The 21,240-nt window shown below is 35.6% G+C and overlaps 1 protein-coding gene across 8 annotated transcripts in view; it reads right to left on the reverse strand.

Annotated features, from left to right (window-relative positions):
• The window catches only part of VPS13B (vacuolar protein sorting 13 homolog B), a 741,189-nt gene that overhangs the window by 512,372 nt on the left and 207,577 nt on the right, over positions 1-21,240 (reverse strand). For all 8 annotated transcript variants that reach the window (XM_087447588.1, XM_087447586.1, XM_087447584.1 and 5 more), the window contains 2 exons: positions 2,007-2,141; positions 1,042-1,215 (listed from right to left, as the gene is read on the reverse strand). In XM_087447588.1, coding sequence (XP_087303714.1) covers positions 1,042-1,215; positions 2,007-2,141 — 309 coding nt within the window. The remainder of the gene's footprint in view (positions 1-1,041; positions 1,216-2,006; positions 2,142-21,240) is intronic.

Raw genomic sequence — 21,240 nt, forward strand, 5'->3', positions numbered from 1 at the left:
ATGCCACTGAAACACAATTCAGCTTTTAAATGTTTTTTGTGTCCCTGCATATGTGCGCTCGTGCATTGCTTTGAATGTTCACCTCCATAGAGTCTCTGTCTAGTCAGTTAATTACAAATCTCTTCATGGTTTCTACTTTGAAATTAGTGTAGTGATGCTTAACATATTTTCTATAAGCTACAGCACTTATTAAATAATGTTAATGGAGCTCTACTCTTAGGCAGCTATTTGAAATCATTTCCTCACTGGCCAATTAATTCTAAAGAAAAAAATCACACACACACCCCCCCCTTTAAAGAAATCTTTATATAGCTATCTTATCTCTAGCCTCATTGATTGACCACCTTGGCTTTCCCAACCACAAACTGACTAATTGAACTCATGGCTGATATTGATCTCTACTTACCATACATTTTTTAATCGAGTCTTCATTGATCCTTCTGGTATCTCCTCTCAACATGAGAGGTGTGGCTCTGCTATTATGGTGTTGAATAAAATGAAACAGATTCTAGGCAAAGTGCTACTAGATAAAAATATAACTCTAAGAAATAAGATCTTGACCTCAGAGTTTTCTTGGCCCCACCATCAACATCTTTTCTTTTTTGTAAAACCACATAAGGCCCAAACACCTAATTTTAATATGGCAAACAGTGGGTCACAAGGTGCTACTATTCCAAGAAAAATATTTTCTCTTTCCAATATTTTAAATTTCTTTTACTCCTTTCTACGTATTATATGATATGGTACATTTTAAAACTCAGTTGGATTTGGTAGATACAAATCTAAGATTGTTATACATACAACTGAATTATCTCTCATATAAAATAAAATCATTATTGTTTGCCAACACATGTCCATTTATCAAAAATGATAGAAAAATACTTTATTTGAATTCTCAAAGGGCCCAATTGCAGATACAGAGAGTAACCCAATGGATACAAATTATAAAAAAAAGAAAGACAGAAAGAAAAAGTCCAATTTTAAAAGCCTTACTGGAAAAGAAAATGCAAAATAAATGAATAATGATAAGTTTGTACTTACCGGAATTGTGGCAGTAGTCCATATACTGCGGAACTTGGACTGTGAAGGCTAACAAATCTGGAGCTAAGAGAGATTCTGGCTTTCTACTCTCATTGAGCCACTTGCTGCTATGAAGGTCTTTAGTGTCAGAAGGACCCTGAAGCAATGGAATCAACTTCTCTTTTCCACTATCACCTGAAGAGAAACATTTATGAAAAAAATCTTATAAAATAAAATAGAGGAGTAGCATGAGGACGCTTGATCTTAAAATATACTAACATCATAATACAACATTTCAATTCTATTTGGTAATTTTAGCTGTACATTTAGTTATACTCTAAAAAGTATGACTGATAAAATTAAAAGCACTTTTAACTCTTAAAAAATTAAGTTTTAATATCTAGCTAATGAATGTAGAACATGTTCAGAAAAGCTTATAAAAGGAAAGAATATGAACACACTGTATTTTAAATATTCAATGGAATCTATACATCCTTAAACTTATCTAGAAATTCAGTTTGCACTGAAAACAATTAAATTACAAATATTTTAAGGAAAATATTATGAAATAAAGTATTGGTAGAAAGGTGAAGTCAATTATAACCTTAAATTGAAAAACAGCTGGGTTTTCTGTTTAATTTTATTATACTAACAACATTTTAATTTAATTTTTAAGTGTCATATATATCTATACCTCCTATTCTCCAAAAAAAGTATGAGAATAAGCTTTCCTTTAATTTTTATCCCTCATAACCATTCTTAAAACTATGCAAAGTTTTTTTCCTTAAATAAAAATTAACTTATTAAAGTAAAGAAGTATCATCCTGGCACAATTAAAAAATTTTTTAAAGTAAAATAAAAAAATTTAAAACCTCTGATTCATAGGAACAATGAGTAAATTCTTGTTTCAGTAACACTCCTTGTAAAATGCAAGGCCAATTCTCCTATACAGGCAATAAAGTTTTACATGGTCCAGCTGCACATACCTGGGGCTCTGGCACAAAATTTTATTGATCCCATGGTCCCAGAGGCACATTTGACCAATGATGTGCTGCAGTACTTCAATTCAACATTCTGGATTGAGCCCTCAAGACTTGGCAGGGGATTCTTAGATTTCACACCTAATAAAAGAAAACTGCAAATGTACTAGCCGATTGAATTTAAATAATTTTTATACTCCTTCACCAAGGCATTTAAACTTAATTATACTTTAATTATCTACCTCAGATGTTCTTACAGTATTTGTGTTAGCTTCATAGTTTAGTGTTTAGGAGGTGAAAGGATGCAATTTTAAAATAAATGGGCTAAAGTCTCCTAACTATATTTATGCAGTCAGTTCTTCATTAGTCAAGCTCAAGAAATAAAAGTAAATATTTTAAACAAATATTTGTTTAAAAAACAGGAGACTTAAAAAATTATATTTGGTTTTAGAATATAGAATAAGATTTTTATTTTGAAACAAATTTAACTTATAAATTGAGTTTCATTCAGGCAGAGACATTTAATTTAAACAGGAAACTTCCTGAATAAAGACTCCTCAAAATATCTTGGTCAGGTGGAGAGAGAAAAGAGAAACAACATAGCTTGAAACAGCTCCCAAGTTAAAATACACTAGCTTATAAGCAAAATTGACATGCCATGCGTAGATAAAGGAAGTCAAAGGGATTCTGTATCAATTAACCCAAAAAATGAATATTAATGTCTTTACTATATGCTGCTTGCTAAAGGACATAAAAGCACAGAAGGGAATAATTACCATGAAATAAACGGTAGGGAAAACTTAATGCCAAAGGAAGAAATTCATTTTGCCCCTGAAGAGTAGGTGAGAATTAAACAGGCAGAGAAACCTTAAGAATATTATACTAACAATACTGCAAACCACTAAAATAATAATGATGATGATGAAGAACTCTAATCAACTAACAGTTACTGAAGGCTTACTAAGTAGTATGCATGTTATCTCACTCAATCCTCACAACAGGCTTATAGTAAAGATGTTTATTATCCTCATTTTCAGATTAGGACACAACGAATTAGAAGAGTTAAGTAATTTTTACTCAAAATCCTGCAGTTAGCAGTGAAAGAGTTAGGGTGTTTAACACAATTTGATCCCATCACAGAAGACTTTACAACTCATTTTGCCTATATTCATGAACATCGACCAACACAATTTCCCTTCTTTTCCCCATTCCACATTTTGATCAAATATATACTATCCTTTGTATTTGAAACTCTTTTAAGCAAAACTATGTATGAATAATTAAGAAAACCATAAACTTTCTATGATAGATATATTAAACATTATTAGGAAATCTTTGATCCCAAACTTGAGTGCGTTCAAGCAGCCCCATAATCCTCCATGAGTCTTCCTAACATGCAGCCCAGGAATCTGCAGTTTAACTAATACACTACATGATTTGCAAATGGTTAAAGGATATCATTTTAAGAAACACTTTCTCACATAGTAACCCTTACTTCAGACGGACCTATTAATTTTCTAATTTCCATTTGGTTGTTATATAAACCTGTATTGATCGGTTGATATTTTGCAATATTCACCACTTGCATTGTTTCCATTTGAAGTGGTGTCTATTATCCTCAGAGCAGGAGTCTAAAATGTTGTGTATTTATACATTTTTCTATGTTTTTATCAGATTTTTATCAGATTCTCAAAATTCATGACTCAAAAAACGTAAGAAGCAGTATCTCAGAAAATTAAATGATGCCAACAAAACTTATATAAAGTAGTAGTAATAGTAGTAGCAGTAGTACTAGTTATAGCACCTAACATACACTGAGCACTTACCAAGTGCCATGCACTATGCCTAGTTTGTTATTTTATTTATTCATCACAGGAAAAAAAAAACCCAAGGTAGCTATTACTATTCCATTTTACACATGGGAAAACTAAGAGAAATAAGGATTTTGCCCAAGGCTCAAGTCAGAAAGTGGCAAAGCCTGGATTACATTTCTTCTTATAAGAAAGGAAGCTGAGCTATGCTGAGCTCTACTCATCTACTGAGGTTGCTGGAAATTATAATCAATGAATAATTTACCCCGCTCCAATCATTATGTTAGATGATGTTGTTGTTGTTAGTGCTGTCAAGTTGATTCTGACTCCTAGTGACCCTGTGTACAGTAGAGTGGAAAGCTCCACCAGTCTTTTTGGCCCATCCTCTCACCTTCTGGTGATATATCAGACAATGCTCCACTGCTATTCATAGGCTTTTCATGGCCAATTTTTTCTGAAGTGGGTAACCAGGTCCTCCTTCCTAGTCTGTCTTAATCTGGAAGCTCCACTGAAATCTGTCCACCATGGGTGACCCTGCTGGTATTTGAAGTACCTGTGGCATAGCTTTCAGCATCAAAGCAACACGCAGCCACCACAGTATGACAACCGACAGACAGGTGGTATAAAACTGGAGCCCCAGCAGTAAGAGCGCCAAATCTTACCCCTTAGACTACCAGAGCTGGCTATCATTAGATGATGAGAGGGATACAAAATGGAATAATATCCTCCCCCAGCCCTCAAGCCCCTCAGTCAGACTCTCCTTCTATGTCAATTTTTCAAAGATATAAAGAACCTACACAGCGGTCAGCAGACAAAAGCTACTGAAGGATTCTCTCAAGGATTGCTGATGGTGTTCAGAATCAAAAGAATTGAATTAGTTTTTGGTAGATACAAAAAGCAAAAGAATATAAATAGGCCAAAATGGCTTTGTTTTTAAATTATTTTATAACACTGCTTCTTTTACAGTTTACAAAGTTTGAGACTCTACCTTGAATCACAAATAGTCTTTGTTAATATCTAATGCATGCTATATATAAGACTCTTATCAGAAGAAGTTGCCTGAAACTTCTTCGGATAAGAATCTCATATATTTATATAAAGCATCTTGGTTTAGACTAATACTATCAAGAACTTAGTTCACATTTTTATGACCATTTCTCAGATATTTTAAAACTTGTTTTAATAACTAAAACATCATTATGCATAATTTCTCCTTAACAAATGTTTTTTTATAAAGTAATTTATTTTTAATGCCACAAGCTCAGATTTTTAAAAAATCAATTATAGTCATCTCTTGATAAACTTCAACAATGGAGAAAAGTTGCTAGTAGAAAATAATCTTGGTACCATAAACTACCAACTTTGGGTGATTATGATGTGTCAATGTAGGTTCACCAATTGTAACAAATGTACCACTGGTGGGGGATGTTAATATTGGGAGAGGCTATGCAGGTGTGAGGACAGAAGATACGTGGGGTATCTCTGAACCTTTCCCTCAATTTTGCTGTGAACCTAAAACTGCTCTTAAAAAAATGTTAATAAAAAATAATCATGGTTTCTTTCTACTCCACCTTCAAACCAAAATTTGTAAAACACCCCAAACATAAGCACTAGGAAGGTAGAGAGGAGCAGAGTCTTAGCATTACACAACTCAGGGCACCATTCACATTGTGTTCTACATGAATGCTGCTTCCTGGGATTGTGAAAGGAAATGTCCTGTTAGGGAAATAACATGGTGAAACAAAAAGAGCAAAAGCTCTGAAACTAAAAAAGCATGGCTTTGGATATAGGCAGCACTATACATCTAGCAACTAGGCAGCTTAACACAAGCCACTATTTATTACTGTTACATGTGGAGGCCAAAATACTGTAAATACTCTAGCCACTGTTCAATGTATTTAACTCTGAGAATCAGCTGAACTTTATACACAACTTAATTTAGAGAAAAGGTGCAATATTTTGGCAAGAGGTACAGTCAGGTGACATGAGTCAAGAAGAAAATCACAAAGGCAGTGACAATATCTTACATTTGAAATAATGCCTTTACTCAGCACTTTTACATACGTTTACTCAAATACTGCTATCATAGCCTACTAGAGAAAGAAGAGGGAATCGCTAAGGCACTACAATTGAAACACAATTTTACACTGTACACACTACCAATGGAATAATCTAAAAGAATTTTTATAATACAATTTAATATAAAATAATGTACTACTATTTCTTCTCCTTGTAGTACTTTTCTGAAAAATATCAACTTCTAACACATATTCTTAGTCCTACGGTGCACGATTAACCCTAATTCTTTTTCCACCAACTTTCTTGCCCGCCATAATTCTTCCATCACCACTAAGACCTTAACCCTCAATGTCAACTCTCCAGTGTTCAGTAATCAACTTATGATCACTCTTATAATTATCATCTACAAATTAAAAGATAAACTAATGAGAATGACCTGTACATCTGTGTGGAAGTAAAAGATTGAGGAGTCAAACCATACGTAAGTTTACCTCTGTCCCTTCCTTAACCACCACCAAAAGACTATTAAGAAAAAAATTTTAGGGCCCTAAACCAACAAATAAATAAAAATGAAAAGACAAAAGCTGAATGTGCAGCTCTCAAAGAGGCAAGAGCTGTCATTAAAATCTTGGAAGATGGATATTTGATGAGCAAGTAGCAATGAGATGACTTAGTAGAACAGAGAAAAGTGCCCCTGGGTAAACTAAGAAACAAGTTGATCTTCAATAAGCCCTGGAAAGATAAGAATTAAAGAAACCAGGCAGTTGAGAGGGCATGAAGGCAGATGAAGCTAAAAAGATGAGTGGCTGAAAGTCTACTTAATGATCACAGATCCTTTCCCTTAATCCATGCAGCCATGCAACTATCCCACACTCATCCTAGCAAAAGACTAACGGATTCACTCTGGAGAGATTAAACCAGAAGGACTCTGGACTAAGGGATACAACCAAAGAAAAGGGTGCATGCTAAAAAACGGGACATTGTCTAAAAATCTGTATAGAGTATATGTACTGGATAATAGGATCTCCTTTTCTTTTACTCTGTAAGAACTCCAAGCGCCAGGCTTACAACCTCCAGGAAGGAAATGGAAGGATTTCCTTCTGGGAAAACTGGCCACTCCAAGAAAAAGAAACCAGAAATAGTGATAAACTGTTTATCTCCCAACAAAAAATGAGTTAGTGTCCAATTTCACTACAATGACACCAGCCATTCAACAAGCTCCAACCTTACACACAGGTTCCAATTAGTTATTTAATATTCTACAATATGAAGGATCATCAGATACTAGGTGGAAACCACTAACATGAAAGGTAGAGATACATACACACACACACACACACACACACACACACACAGAAAAGGACATTGGGGTAAACAGACAATGCCGGGAACAGAAAACTTAAAATAATAAGAATTACTATCCTCAGAGAGACTACAGAAGAAACTACAACACCACCAGGATGTTTAGTTAAAATTTTCAAAGAACAAAAGATAACTCTTCGAAATGAAAAACATGACGTGAACTCTCTTTAAATTAGTAGGAAGATTAGAAAATAAAGATGAGGAAATCTACCACAAATTAAAACAAAAAAAAAAAATCTAGACAGATTGAAAATGGGAGAGAAATAACAATAAAATGAAATGATTAGCATAAACAATCAAATATCTGAAAACCAAAAGTTCTAGAAAGAACTTTTGAAAATGGAGAAAATAATCAAAGAAATAATTCAAGATTTCGCCAAAATGAAGAACAGGAGTTTCAAATTAACAGGGTATACCATATATCCAGCACAACAAATGGAAAAACATACATATAGAAGCCCACCACCTAAACATCAGGGCTAAAGAGAACCTCCTAAAAGCTTCTGAGATTAACAAACAAACAGATGCATAAAAACAGAAATATGTTACATAAAAACATACAACGTACAATTAGAATGGCATCAAATTTCTCAACACTGGAAACAAGAAGACAATAAAGCAATGCTTTTTCCTATTCTGTAGGAAAACGATTCCCAACCTACAAATCTGTATACAGCCAAACCATCAATCACATATGAAGGCAGAATGAAGATTCATTCAGACATGCCAGATCTGAAAAAAGTTTACTTCCTCTACAGGAAAGATAACTAGGGAATTGTGCTCCACCAAAAAGAAGGAGTAAATCAGTAAAGAATAACATATGTGATCCAAAAACAAGGGACTCAACATAAGAGAAAAGGGAATTCCCAGGACAATGATAAAGGAAAACTTCAAGACATTTCTATAGTAGGATTAGAAGCAAATAGAAATTGGAACAAGAGGAAAGTGTAATAAAAGAATAATGACTACAAAAATTAAAACTAATTATCTAATGTATTTGAACATATTGAGAGAAGACTTAGGCTTTTGTAAGAGTTTGGGGGAATTAATTAATAATAAGTACATGGAACACTAATCAAACAAAAAAAGTCAGTTATTAATTCTGAAAATAAAAGTTGCACAAGAAAAAAATATTTAATGGTAGTATATTATAATTCACACACATGAATATTCAATATTAAGCAAACTTTAATATTAAGCAAAAATTGTGATATATTAGATGACTTAGGAGAATAGAGATAGAGACAGTGAGTGTTGTCCCTAAAAGCTAAACCCTCTTCGGTAGGCAGAATCCTTTGTGAGGATGTGTCCCTCCCCACAAAGATGTCCACATCCTAATCACAGGACCTGTGAATACGTTACCTTAAATGGCAAAGAATTACGGTTGCAGACAGAATTAAGATTGCCAACCAGCTGATTTGAAATAGGGAAATGATCCTGTATTATCCAGGTGGACCCAATGTAATCACCAGGGTCCTTAAAAATGAAAGGAGGAGGCAGAAGAAGAGAGAGAAAGATGTGTGATGACAGAAGCACTGTCACAGAAATGCTACGTTGCTGGCTTTGAAGACAGGGGATTAGGGCCACAGGCCAAGGAATGCAAAAACTGATTCCTTCCTATAAGCTTCAAAAAGGAACACAGCCATGCTGACACCTTGATTTTAGTATGAGTCTCATTTCAGACTTCTAAACTACAGAACTGTAAGAAAATAAATTTATGTTGTTTTAAGGCACTACTTATGGTAAATAGAAAGTATGTAGATAATATCTAAACATGGAAGATAAGAAAATTGCGATTATAAGCATTTCATTTAAAAATTTGGAGGTAAATATCTAAGAATGAGCTGAAACTAATTGCCTCTAAAAAAGCAGTGAAGATGATAGGGGCTCAGAGGACTGACCATTTTGTTACAAGCCTTTTAAAACTATAACTTAATAAAATAAAACAAAAGGTCATTAAGGACACTCAAGCAGCCAGGATCTTGCTAGATACACAAAAACAATAAAATCACAGGATAGTGAACTAATGATAAAAGTTACTGAAATAGGGAAGAGGTAAATTCTTTTAAAATATGCACTGAAGGGACAGCCATCTTAGCAGAGTTATTACAGAACATTATACAAAATAAAAATAGCAGAGCTTCCAAACGTTTGATGCTGTAGTAAAAGGTAAGCATTATCCTTTTAGGGAAAGAATAAAGGGAGAAAGTGAAACGAGAGGAAGATTTATCACATGAGAAGAAAACAGAAGTCTGAACAGGAGTGGCTGAGTAGGCAAGAACAAATAAGACAGGTGCAGCAAGAAAGCTGGTTAGTTCTAAACCTCAATAGGTGACAAAGATTGCAAATGGCTCCCTCTGATAAGACAAGCAAATAGAAGATAGCAAAGTTCAAAAGGCAGTGGTTGTTTTGTTATTGTTGATGATAATGATTTTGTTGTTTTTAATGTAGAAAAGCAAATGAAGTGACATTTTAGGGGTGAGTTAAGCCAAAATATCTGGGTAAAAAATCACTTAATATTTGCAACAGAATCTAAAATTGAACTATAACCAATTAAATAGCATGAAATAAAAAGTAATCTCAGAAGTGTAGCTCAGAGTAATAACTGACAAAATTGAACTTTAAATATTCACAAGGAACAAAAACAAAGTCTTCTATAGCGAGAGTCTACTTCTCATTGTTCCACCCTCACTTGCATCTCAGCAATACCTGTCCATACAGCTGTAAAAACCAGCAAAAGGAGAGCCAACAAGCATTTACTGACCAACATGTAACTATAGATCTGCTTCTCTAATTATTAACTTTTCTTAACATCAACAATGGCAAATAAACATCTGACAAGTAAAGACTCAGCTTCATACTGACAGAAGGATGAAAAGAGATGCCTTAATTTAAAGCGTTACATTCTGCCACCTCGTTTATGACATAATTCTTGTTGTTGTTGTTGTTGTTGTTGTTGTTGTTGTTGAGGAAGATTGGCCCTGAGCTAACATCTGTCACCAATCTTCCTCTTTTTGCTTGAGGAAGATTGTCACTGAGCTAACATCTGTGCCAATCTTCCTTTATTTTTTGTGCGTGGGATGCTGCCACAGCATGGCTTGATGAGCAGTGTGTAGGTCCGCACCTGGGGTTCCGAACCCGCAAGCCCCGGGCTGCCAAAGCAGACCATGCAAACTTAACCACTATGCCAATGGGCCGGCCCCATGTCATAATTATTAATATAAAGATTAAAAAAATAAAATCTGCTTCTAACTCTAAAATTCTGTGAATCGGAGTCCCATTTCTACATGTCTTTGTCATACATACATTCTTGGAAAACTAGTTTGCATTATTAAGAATTCACCTGCTCCTCTTCAAGCTTACTTACTTAACTTGGATTGTTCTGTTATGATTACAGGTATGGGAATTCAGACATTTCTAGTGCCTCAAATATAATAGATGTTCAAGAACAAATAATTTTTTTATCCTTGACATCTTCATTACCAAGTATAGGAAACTAAAACACTAACATTAATATTGGTAGATCATGTCATTAATTTCTTTTCCCTTGGGCTGCTTTTAAAGGTTATGTCATGTCTTTAGCACACTGGGGTTTCACTTAGAGAAACTACTTAGAGATTTACCTTAAAGATCTACTTAGAGATTTATGTTTATTTTTCCTGTTCAGGATTTATGACTCTTAAATCTGAAGATTTGCATCTTGCATTATTTTGTGGGGTAAAAAAAAAAAATTCTCTCAATATTGCCTGTCTCCTAGTTTTGCATTCTGTGAGTCTTAGACATACATAGAAATCAACTCGTTCTGGTGTCCAGATAAATTGATCTGTATTTCACACTTTCATCTCTATTTTCAGTGCTACATTCTGGATAATTTCTTTACATCCACCTTCAAGTTCACTAATAGTGTCTTTGGCTGTGTCTAACCTGCTATTTAATCCATTCAATGACTTCTGACTGGCTCCAAAGACTGTATTTTTCTTTCTCAAATTCTCTAATCTCTCTTGACAATATCTGTGCCTCTCTCATATTTGCAACTCCATCTTTTATTTCTTCAGTAATTTTAAACAGTCATTTTATACTCTGTTTCTGATACCTACATTATCTGAAATTCTAGGAGTCTAAATCAGCCATTGGAGGTCTCTGCTAACTTTTGCTCTTGGTGGATTATTTTCAAGTTCTTGGAAATTTTGGATTCTGAGTTTACATTTCTGAAGGCTTTCTTTTTCAAATACGTTGCCAGAGTTGAAGGTACATGTCACAACAAATATCTGTGTTTACTACTAGATACCCAGAGATGTAACCAGTCCACCCAGGATCACACTTTAAGTTAATTTATTGGCTTGATAATTCCTAGACCATGCAAGAAATTAAAATCTCAGTGATAACAGGACTGTGGTTATATTCTAAGGGAAAGCACCCCCCTACTTCCTCATCAAGGCCAAAACAAAGAAGCTTCCTAGTTAAATTGAGAGTAGGGCAGGTTTTTGAAACAGTCCACCTTCCACCAGTCCTTAGAAGTTATGAGCTTAGGGTAATGGAACATCACTTCTCAATTCTTCTCTTCTTGTCCCCACTCTTTTCAGTGACTAAAAGCCAAGACCACATATAACTGAGGTTGCCATAGCCCATCAGGACAGTCAAAGCTTCAGTGCCTGCTCCCCAGTCTGGTTTTCAGTTTCCTCCTTGTTTTGGACTTTGTTTTTTGTTTTCTTGCAGGTTCAGCAATTCACTTAGAATTATATGTTATATATTATCCAGCGTGGGTGTTTACAGAGGACAGGTTTTCAGGTAAACTAGTATGCCATGCTGCCAGGCATAGAAGTCACGTCATGCTATGCTATATGTTTCTTAAGTAACTGTAGCTTATAAATGAAATTTTCTCCTCCCTAACATTTCACCCATGATAGATGAGGAAGCAACAAGTATTTTTTTTAGGTTAAACATTGTAGGGTATGTAGAGATATTAAACACATTAGGAACCCCAAAATGTACTTAACTACACTGTTCCAGTTTCCTTATCTATAAAGTGGGGTAAATCACTAGCTACCTTACAGAGAAATCATGAGCACTGAAATGATAAATGGACAGTGGTTAACAGAGCATTTGGCATGTAAGGGTTCAATAAATGTTAGCTAGTATATTCTCATTATTGTTATTATTACTACAAACAATAGAAGCTTGTACTGGGGAAGTTCAGTTTACATATATTAAGGAGTAACAAGGAAGTTTAACTGAAAGATACACTAATCATTAGACCTTTATCTTGTATAAACTCTGCCATCAAATAACTGTGTAATCTTGGATTTAAAACCTCTGTGGCTCAGTTTCTTCATCTGAAAAAAGTGAGTGATTGGGTTTGATTATGACTAAAATTTCTTTTAGCTCTAAAAGCCAATGATTACAGTGGAAGGAGAGTAAATACTACATGATAAGATACTGAAAAGAGTGGCCTTTGAAGAAGGCAATATTGTCACATACCATTAGCACTTTTTTAAAGGCAAAAAAAACTAACACTAAGTGAAGCAGTCATTATGTTTTTGTACATAGTGTAGAAAAAAATATGGACTCAGTAAAGTCAATTAGTGACTTTAGTGAAAGATGAAAAAAAATTAAAAGAATAACTATAAATCTGTTTATAAACTGATATTGCAAGGATAACTTCTGAAATCTTTTATATCTCGCCCTATCCTCTAGAGCTATAATATCAAGCAAAGAATTATAATTATTTCTTTGTGAATAAAAATTAAAAAGTAGTGAAATATTAGAGTATTTTTTCCTACATATAAAAGTTCTTGGTTGAAATAAAATACCACCCAATTACTAATTATGATAACTTAGTATTAGCCCCATACATGAACTAAAAAAATAACACTTAGGATAAGATATGAAAATAAAATGCTTAGAAAAAAACAAAGTGCCTGCTTCTTAGATTAGGTAATTTCATAATACATATGGGAAGGAAAAACATGAAACTAAATTCTCAGCAACAACCACTGGTAGAAATATGCAAAGAAGGACTACTATGCAAAAGTCGTATTATATTAAACCCCATATTCTGACAGCTAAAGTGGAGAAGGGGTAGAGGAAGGCATCACTCTTGGGTACTAAATTAAGAACAACACAAAGGAACTATGCAGACATTAGGGCAAAAATGAAATGAGACTACTTAAAAATACCACATAGGAAGTGGCCGGCCCGATGGCATAGCAATTAAGTTCACATGCTCTACTTCGGTGGCCCAGGGGTTGCAGGTTCAGATCCCAGGCGCAGACCGACGCACCACTTGTCAAGCCATGCTGTGGCAGCGTCCCATATAAAGTAGAGAAAGATGGGCATGGCTGTTAGCCCAGGGCCAATCTTCCTCAGCAAAAAAAAAAAAAAAAAAGAGGAGGATTGGCAACAGATGTTAGCTCAGGGCTAATCTTCCTCAAAAAAAAAAAAATACAACACAGGAAGCCTAGAGTCTATTTTAAAATACCTTATTGTAAACACAAGAGGGAAATTGTGGCAGAGATTTAAAAAAAAATTTTTTTAACGTGGATAAGGATGCTAAATGTAGCTATAGTGGTCATAGTAAACAGCAAAATGATCTTCTAAATTAAGGAAACATTGTGTATGTGTGTGGGGGGGGGTTGTTTAGAGGGAGTTGGCAAAGCACACACTAGAATAAAAGTAAAACAACATTCATTCACTCTGCACAGGACAAGATCATTCTTTTTCCTTTAGTTTAATTCACATTCTGCCATAAGGCACTCTCAATTCTACCATAAGGTAAAATTACCAAGCTAATTATTGGACCACTATGAAACCCTGACTCTGATGAGTTATTCTTTTACTGTAAGAACTCTGACTGCATGCAACCAAGATTCAATCTTGCTACTTCAATCACTGACCTCCAATCCATGACAAAATCAAAGGCCTACTGCGTATAACTCTGGATTGTTTCTCACTGTGGAAGGTGATCATCCGGCTTAAGGATGCGCTTTTGTCTGCACCTAAGCATGATTATCTATTGATGGTCCTTCATGCATACACTAACTTTGACGTCTCATTCTTTCACCCACTTATTCATTAAGTTTTGACTATACACTACTATATACCAAGCACAGTGTGAGGTTATAGGGGCAAACAAGATTGATTCAGGCTCTTCTCTCATGAAACCCACAATCTAGCGAGAGAATTACTTATAGGTCATTAAACCAATAACTACACAAATATGTAGCTACCTAACATTGTGGAAAATGCCAAAAACCAGAAGTACAGAGTGCTATGAAAATACAAGGAAGGGAGAGATAGAACTAGTCTGTGGAGTCTGAAGAAAACACCACTTAAGCTATCATAGAGGAGTTAGCCAAAGGAAGGAACTGGGAAGAATGTTTCACACTCGTGTCATATTGTCTCTGCCAAGACACAATGTGACAACCAGGACAGCAAACAGATGGCTGGTGTGGACACCATTCACTCAAAGGGCCATATACCAAAGTCTCATTTTTATAAAGGTAATAATAATAATAGGTAAGATCACTGACTACCTCAGTACACAAAATCTGTTGGGAAAAGTTATTGTTATAAATGGAAGTAAAATGTGGCCCTCTTTGATAGTTTAATATGTTTCTATTTTGATTATATAAATATTCACAGGGAGCAGCCCAAGACTTTAATTTACAAAAAACTTTCAAAATTTATTTGCCAAATACACTAAAAGCTTAATGAATCATTTAGAAGCACTTGAATATTTGTTGAATGAATAAATAAATCCATGAATCAGTGAATGGTAAGAATTCAAAAGCAAATTCACATAAGAGGAAATACAGATAATAAAAAGATATATGACAAAAGATCAATTTTGCTGTAACTAAAGATAAGTGATTTAAAGGAAAAATTAAGCATCATTTATATGTACAATCTACAATATTTAATGTTGTTGAGCCTTTAGTAAGATAGTCATTAGCCTTCATTATGAGTTGCATTATATGTTCAAGGAATGATTTCGGAAAGCAACAATACTATATGTTATTTTTAAAAGTTTATAATCCATCACCAAGTTATTCAGTCCTAGGACTTTATCTCAAAGAAATAACAAAAAAAGGGAAAAATGCTTATAGCAATATTAATTACATCAGCAAAAATCAGAAAACACTTTAAATGTCACAGAAAAGGAGAATGGTTAGGTGTATTATGAAATACCAGTATCACATTATTATTAAAAACCTAAGTTACTTGATGTTTATGTAAAAGTATACAAAATGTATTTATTAAGAAATGTTAAATCAAAGACTAGAACATAAAATGGCATATGCACTATGGTTACAAGGATGTGAAAACTACACATTGAAAATTATTAGAAATTGCCATTAATATAGAAAAATAAAAATTTTTTAAACCATATATATAATCTAAAAATTGACTTACTAATAGTTTGGAAACTTAAATACCATCATATAATAAGATTTCACATTAAAGACTAAAGACAAATAATGCTCTGTAATTACTGTAGGTAGAATCAGGAGGCAACAACAAAAACCCCCCATTAATTTTGGTATATAAATCCAAATGTACAACCCGAGACAAAAAAGGATAGACAGAGTACAATATATAAATTTACAAATAACACTAAGCTTTTCCAATAAATAACACAAATATAAAAATAAAATGAAGGAAGATCTCAGGACTCTAACACATTTAAAAGATATGTGCAAGGAGAGGAAGAATAGACATGATAACGTAATCTATACATAAACTGAGCTCTAACTCATTCACAAATCAGTGCAGGCCACAGCCCTAAGAAGCAAATGTTCAGAAGTCAAGATGGCGGCGTAAAGCAGACTCTGAACTCACCTCCTCCCACGGACACAGCCAATTTACAACTACTTGTGGAAAAATTTCCCCTGAGAGAGAACTGAAAACTGGGTAAGAGGAACTCCTGCAACAAAAGACAATCCTAACTGACGTGGAAGAGGCAGAAACTCCCTTCTGGAGAGAAAAGACGCCGCCTTCACAAGCCGCCAGCTTCATGGCCGCCCAGGAGCAGCCCACAGGTAGCAGCCCTCCCTAGAGGAGTGGGGCCCTGAGCCGGGGAGCGCCCCCACTGTAGGCATTTTGTGGACGCAGCACAATCGAGACGAGTGGCATAATATCTGACTTTGCCTGCTCCTAACCAATGGGGAGTACCCCCAGAAAAGTTGGTTCACAAAGAAACTAAAACTGGCTCTTAAAGGGCCCACACGCAAACTCCCCCATTTCAGAAAGCAACCTAAAATCAGCAGAAAGAAAGGTGCACAGCCCTTTGGGGAAAAGAGACTCACCTGATAGGCTCTGAGCGCATCACAGAGAGAGGTGAGACCTCTCCAGGGACTGGGACATTGGCAGTGGCCATTGTTGTGGCCTGGTGTGCTCATGCTGACACAGACGCCATTGGAGTTCTCCCTGAGGCCTGCTAGCCCAGGGACTGCCCCACCCACTAGAGCACCGATTTAATCCAGCTCAGCCAGGGCAGGCAGCCCACCCTAGAGACTGGCCACACCCAACAACAAGCCCTCAGGCAACTTGTGGGCCTGCATAGATTGGTGACTGGATTCTCTGCAGCCTGGCAACTGAGCCCACTTCAGTGGGGCAGGGCATGTACAAGGAGCGGATGGGGAGTGTGGGGCTCCCACTTTGGAGAGACTGGATCCACATCAGGAGGTCGGGGAACACACACAGGGCAGGACTGTGTTGACTGTGTGTGTGGACCTGTGGGCAGCGGGGCTTGTCAGCTGCAGAAGACTTGTGCTTCTCAAAGACCCACATAGGGGGTGTGCCCCACCTTCCAAAGCCTGAAACAATTGGGTGCTCCTGTGCCTGAGGCCAGCCCCACCCAGCTGCAATCCTCAGAGAGCTGACCAGAGACCTAAAGACTGGAGGCTTATAGCAATTGTAAGGCCCTGAGCCTAACAACCTGCCACGCTGGGGGCCTACTCAAAAGAAATATGGCAACACAAATGTGGTATTAGAACTTGCAGCCAACTGTGCTGGGGCTTCCGACACCAGATAAAGAGACTGAAGGGCCCACAACAACTACAAGCAGCTGAGCATTACAACAGCTGGCCAGTAGCATAACTCAGCCTCCCTGGGCGCCTACAGGGAGAACAAACACGCCACAAGAGCAGGACACACGTAGCCCAAATAGGGGTCACTCATGGAACATTGAGAACTGAGGGAGCACACTGTAGGCCTCCTAAGGCATCACTTACATAAGGTCACCTGTCCAAGAGCAGGAGATGTAGCTGACCTACCTAATATACAGACACAAGCACAGGGAAAGAGGCAAAATGAGAAGGCAAAGGAATACACTCCAAGTAAGGGAACAGGACAACACTCCATAAAAGGAAATAAGTGAAACAAAAATGAGCAACCTATCCGACAGAGAGTTCAAACAAAGAGTGTTAAGGATGCACACTGATCTGGGGAGAAGAATAGATGAACTCAGTGAGAATGTCAACAAAGAAATGGAAGATATAAAAAAGAACCAATCAGAAATGAATAATACAACACTGGAAATGAAAAATTCACTAGAGGGACTCAAAAGCAGAGTAGAGGATACAGAAGAACGGATCTGCGAGCTGGACGAAAGACTAGAAGAAATTACCCAAGCTGAACAAGTAAAAGAGAAAAGAATTAAAAAGAGTGAGGACAGTCTAAGGGACCTCTGGGACAACATCAAGCGCACTAACATACGTGTTATAGATGTCCCAGAAGGAGAAGAGCGAGACAAAGGGACAGAGAATCTATTTGAAGAAATAATAGATGAAAACTTCCCTAACCTAAAGAAGGAAACAGACATCCAGGTACAGGAAGAACACAGAGCCCCAAACAAGATAAACCCAAAGAGGTGCACACCAAGACACATCATAATCAAAATGTCCAGAATTAAAGATAAAGAGAGAATCCTAAAAGCCACAAGAGAAAGACAAGTTACATACAAAGGAAACCCCATAAGGCTATCAGCTGACTTCTCAGCAGAAACCTTACAAGCTAGAAGAGAGTGGCAAGATATATTTAAAGTGCTAAAAGGAAAAAACTTACAGCCAAGAATACTCTACCCAGCAAGGTTATCATTCAAAATGGAAGGAGAGATAAAAAGTTTCCCAGACAAGCAAAAATTAAAGGAGTTTGTCACCAAGAAACCAGTGCTACAAGAAATGTTAAAGGGACTGATTTAAGGGGAAAAGAGAAGACCACAAATAGGAAAAATTATCTATTTCCATGATAAGAGGGTAATGGATACAAATGCACAAAAAAGAGGTTAGACATGATATCAAAAACATAAAATGAGGGAGGAAGAGAGTTAAAGAGTAGAGCTTTCTAACAGAGGTCAAAGTAAAGAGACCATCAATTCTGTATAGAGGACTACTAAAACACTGAGAAAAAAAAGTTAAAAAATGGCAGTAAGTACATACTTATCAATAGCTACTTTAAACGTCAATGGACTAAATGCTTCAATTAAAAGGCATAGGGTGGCTGACTGGATAAAAAAACAAGACCCATATATATGCTGCATACAAGAGACACACTTCAAACCTAAAGACACCCACAAACTGAAACTGAAGGGATGGAAAAAGATACTCCATGCAAATGGCAATGAAAAGAAAGCTGGGGTAGCAATACTCATCTCAAACTAGACTTTAAAACAAAAACTGTAAAAAGAGACAAAGAAGGGCATTACATAATGATAAGGGAACAATCCAACAAGAGGATATAACACTTGTAAATATCTATGCACCCAATGTAGGTGCACCTAAATATATAAAGCAATTATTAACAGACATAAAAAGAGAAATAGACAGTAACACAATAATAGTGGGGGACTTTAACACTCCTCTTACATCAATGGATAGATCATCCAAACAGAAGATCAACAAGGGAAAACTGGCCTTAAATGACACACTTGAACAGATGGACCTAGTAGATATATACAGAGCATTCCATCCAAAAACCGAAGAATACACGTTCTTTTCAAATACACATGAAACATTCTCCAGGATTGATGACAAATTAGGCCACAAAACAAGTCTACATAAATTTAAGAAGATTGAAATAATACCAAGCATGTTTTCTGATCACAATGGTATGAAACTAGAAATCAACTATAGTAAGAAAATCAGAAAAGCCACAAATACGTGGAGATTGAACAAAATGCTACTGAACAACGACTGGGACAACAAAGAAATCAAAGGAAAGAAAAAGAAATAAAAGGGATCCAAACTGGAAAGGAAGAAGTGAAACTCTCACTATTTGCAGATGACATGATTTTATATATAGAAAACCCTAAAGAATCCACCAAAAAACTTTTAGAAGTAATAAATGAATACAGTGAAGTTGCAGGATACAAAATCAACACACAAAAATCAGGTGCATTTCTATACACTAACAACGAAGTAGCAGAAAGAGAAATTAAGAATACAATCCCATTTACAATTGCAACAAAAAGAGTAACATATCTAGGAATAAACTTAACCAAAGAGGTGAAAGATGTGTACAGTGAAAACTATAAAACATTCCTGAAAGAAACTGAAGAAGACACAAAGAAATGGAAAGATATTCCGTGCTTTTGGATTGGAAGAATTAACATAGTTAATATATAGGTTTATATATAATAACTACGTATATAGCAATCTGTATTAAGTTGATGGTCTCTTTAGTTTGACCTCTTGCTAAAAGCTGTACTCTTTTACTCCCCTCCTCCCACACATTATGTTTTTGGTATCATCTTTAACCTCTATTTCTGTGTGTGTATATCTGTTACTCACTTATCATAGATATAGTTAATTTTTGTACTTTTCTCTTTTAACCTTCACATTAGCTTAATACGTGATTATCTGCTACGTTTACTGTATATTTACCTTTATCAGTGATTTTATTGTTTGTTTTTTGTAATTTTCATATTCCTATTTGTGGTCTTTTCTTTTCCACTTAAAAAAGTCCCTTTAGCATTTCTTGTAAGGCTGGTTTATTGGTGATAAACTCCTTTAGTTTTTGCTTGTCTCAAAATTTTAGAATTGGAAAATGCAATAACAGAAATAAGAAATTCAATGGGTGGGTTCAATACCAGAATGGAAAAGACAAAGAAAAGAATCACTAACGTGAAAGATAGAACAATAGAAATTACACAATCTGAACTATATATAGAGACAACAGAAAAATGGAAAAAAAAAAAAAAGAACAGAATCTCAGAGATCTGTGGGACCGTAAAAGAAGATCTAACATTCATGTTATCGGAGTCCCATAAGCAGAGGACAAAGGTGGGGCTGAAAAGGTAGTTGAAGAAATAATGCCTAACAACTTCCTAAATTTGGTAAAAGACATAAACTTGAAGATTAAGAAGCTGAGCTCATCTCAAATAGACTACTCAAAGAAATCAAAATACATCATAGATAAACTTCTGAAAACTAAAGACAGTGAAAAAATCTTGACGCAAGCAAAAGAGAGAAATGACACCTTACCAATAGAGGAAAAACAATTCAAATACATCATATTTTTCATTAGAAACCATAAAGTTGAGTAGGAAGTGGCACAATAGTTTTCAGCAGCTGAAAATATCCTTCTGGACTGAAGAGGAAAACTAGACAGTCTCAGATGAAGGAAACCTAAGAAAATTTGTAATACTTTGGTAAGTATTTAACTTAATGTAACATTTAGGTTTGGAACGTTCCAAAAGAAATGAACTTTTACATAGCAGACCTACCCTAAAACTCCTCCAACACAAAGGATAAAATAAGAAACCATGGAATATTAGGCAAAAAAGAACAAAATAAGCAAAAAGAGGGTAAATATAATGGACTTTCCCTCTTTTTTTCAGTTTTCTAAACTACGTTTCATGTTCAAGCAAAAATAAGAATATCTGACATGGTTCTGAAGATACACAGAGGACTTCTCAGCAGAAACCTTACAGGACAGAAGAGAGTGACAAAAGATATTTAAAGTGCTGAAGGGAGAAAAACCTACAGCCAAGTATACTCTACCAGCAGGGGTATCATTCAGAATGGAAGGAGTGATAAAGACATTTCCAG

Source organism: Ceratotherium simum, chromosome 23 (assembly GCF_057802395.1).
Source record: "Ceratotherium simum simum isolate JZ-2026a chromosome 23, ASM5780239v1, whole genome shotgun sequence".
In the NCBI taxonomy this organism is placed as follows: domain Eukaryota; kingdom Metazoa; phylum Chordata; class Mammalia; order Perissodactyla; family Rhinocerotidae; genus Ceratotherium; species Ceratotherium simum.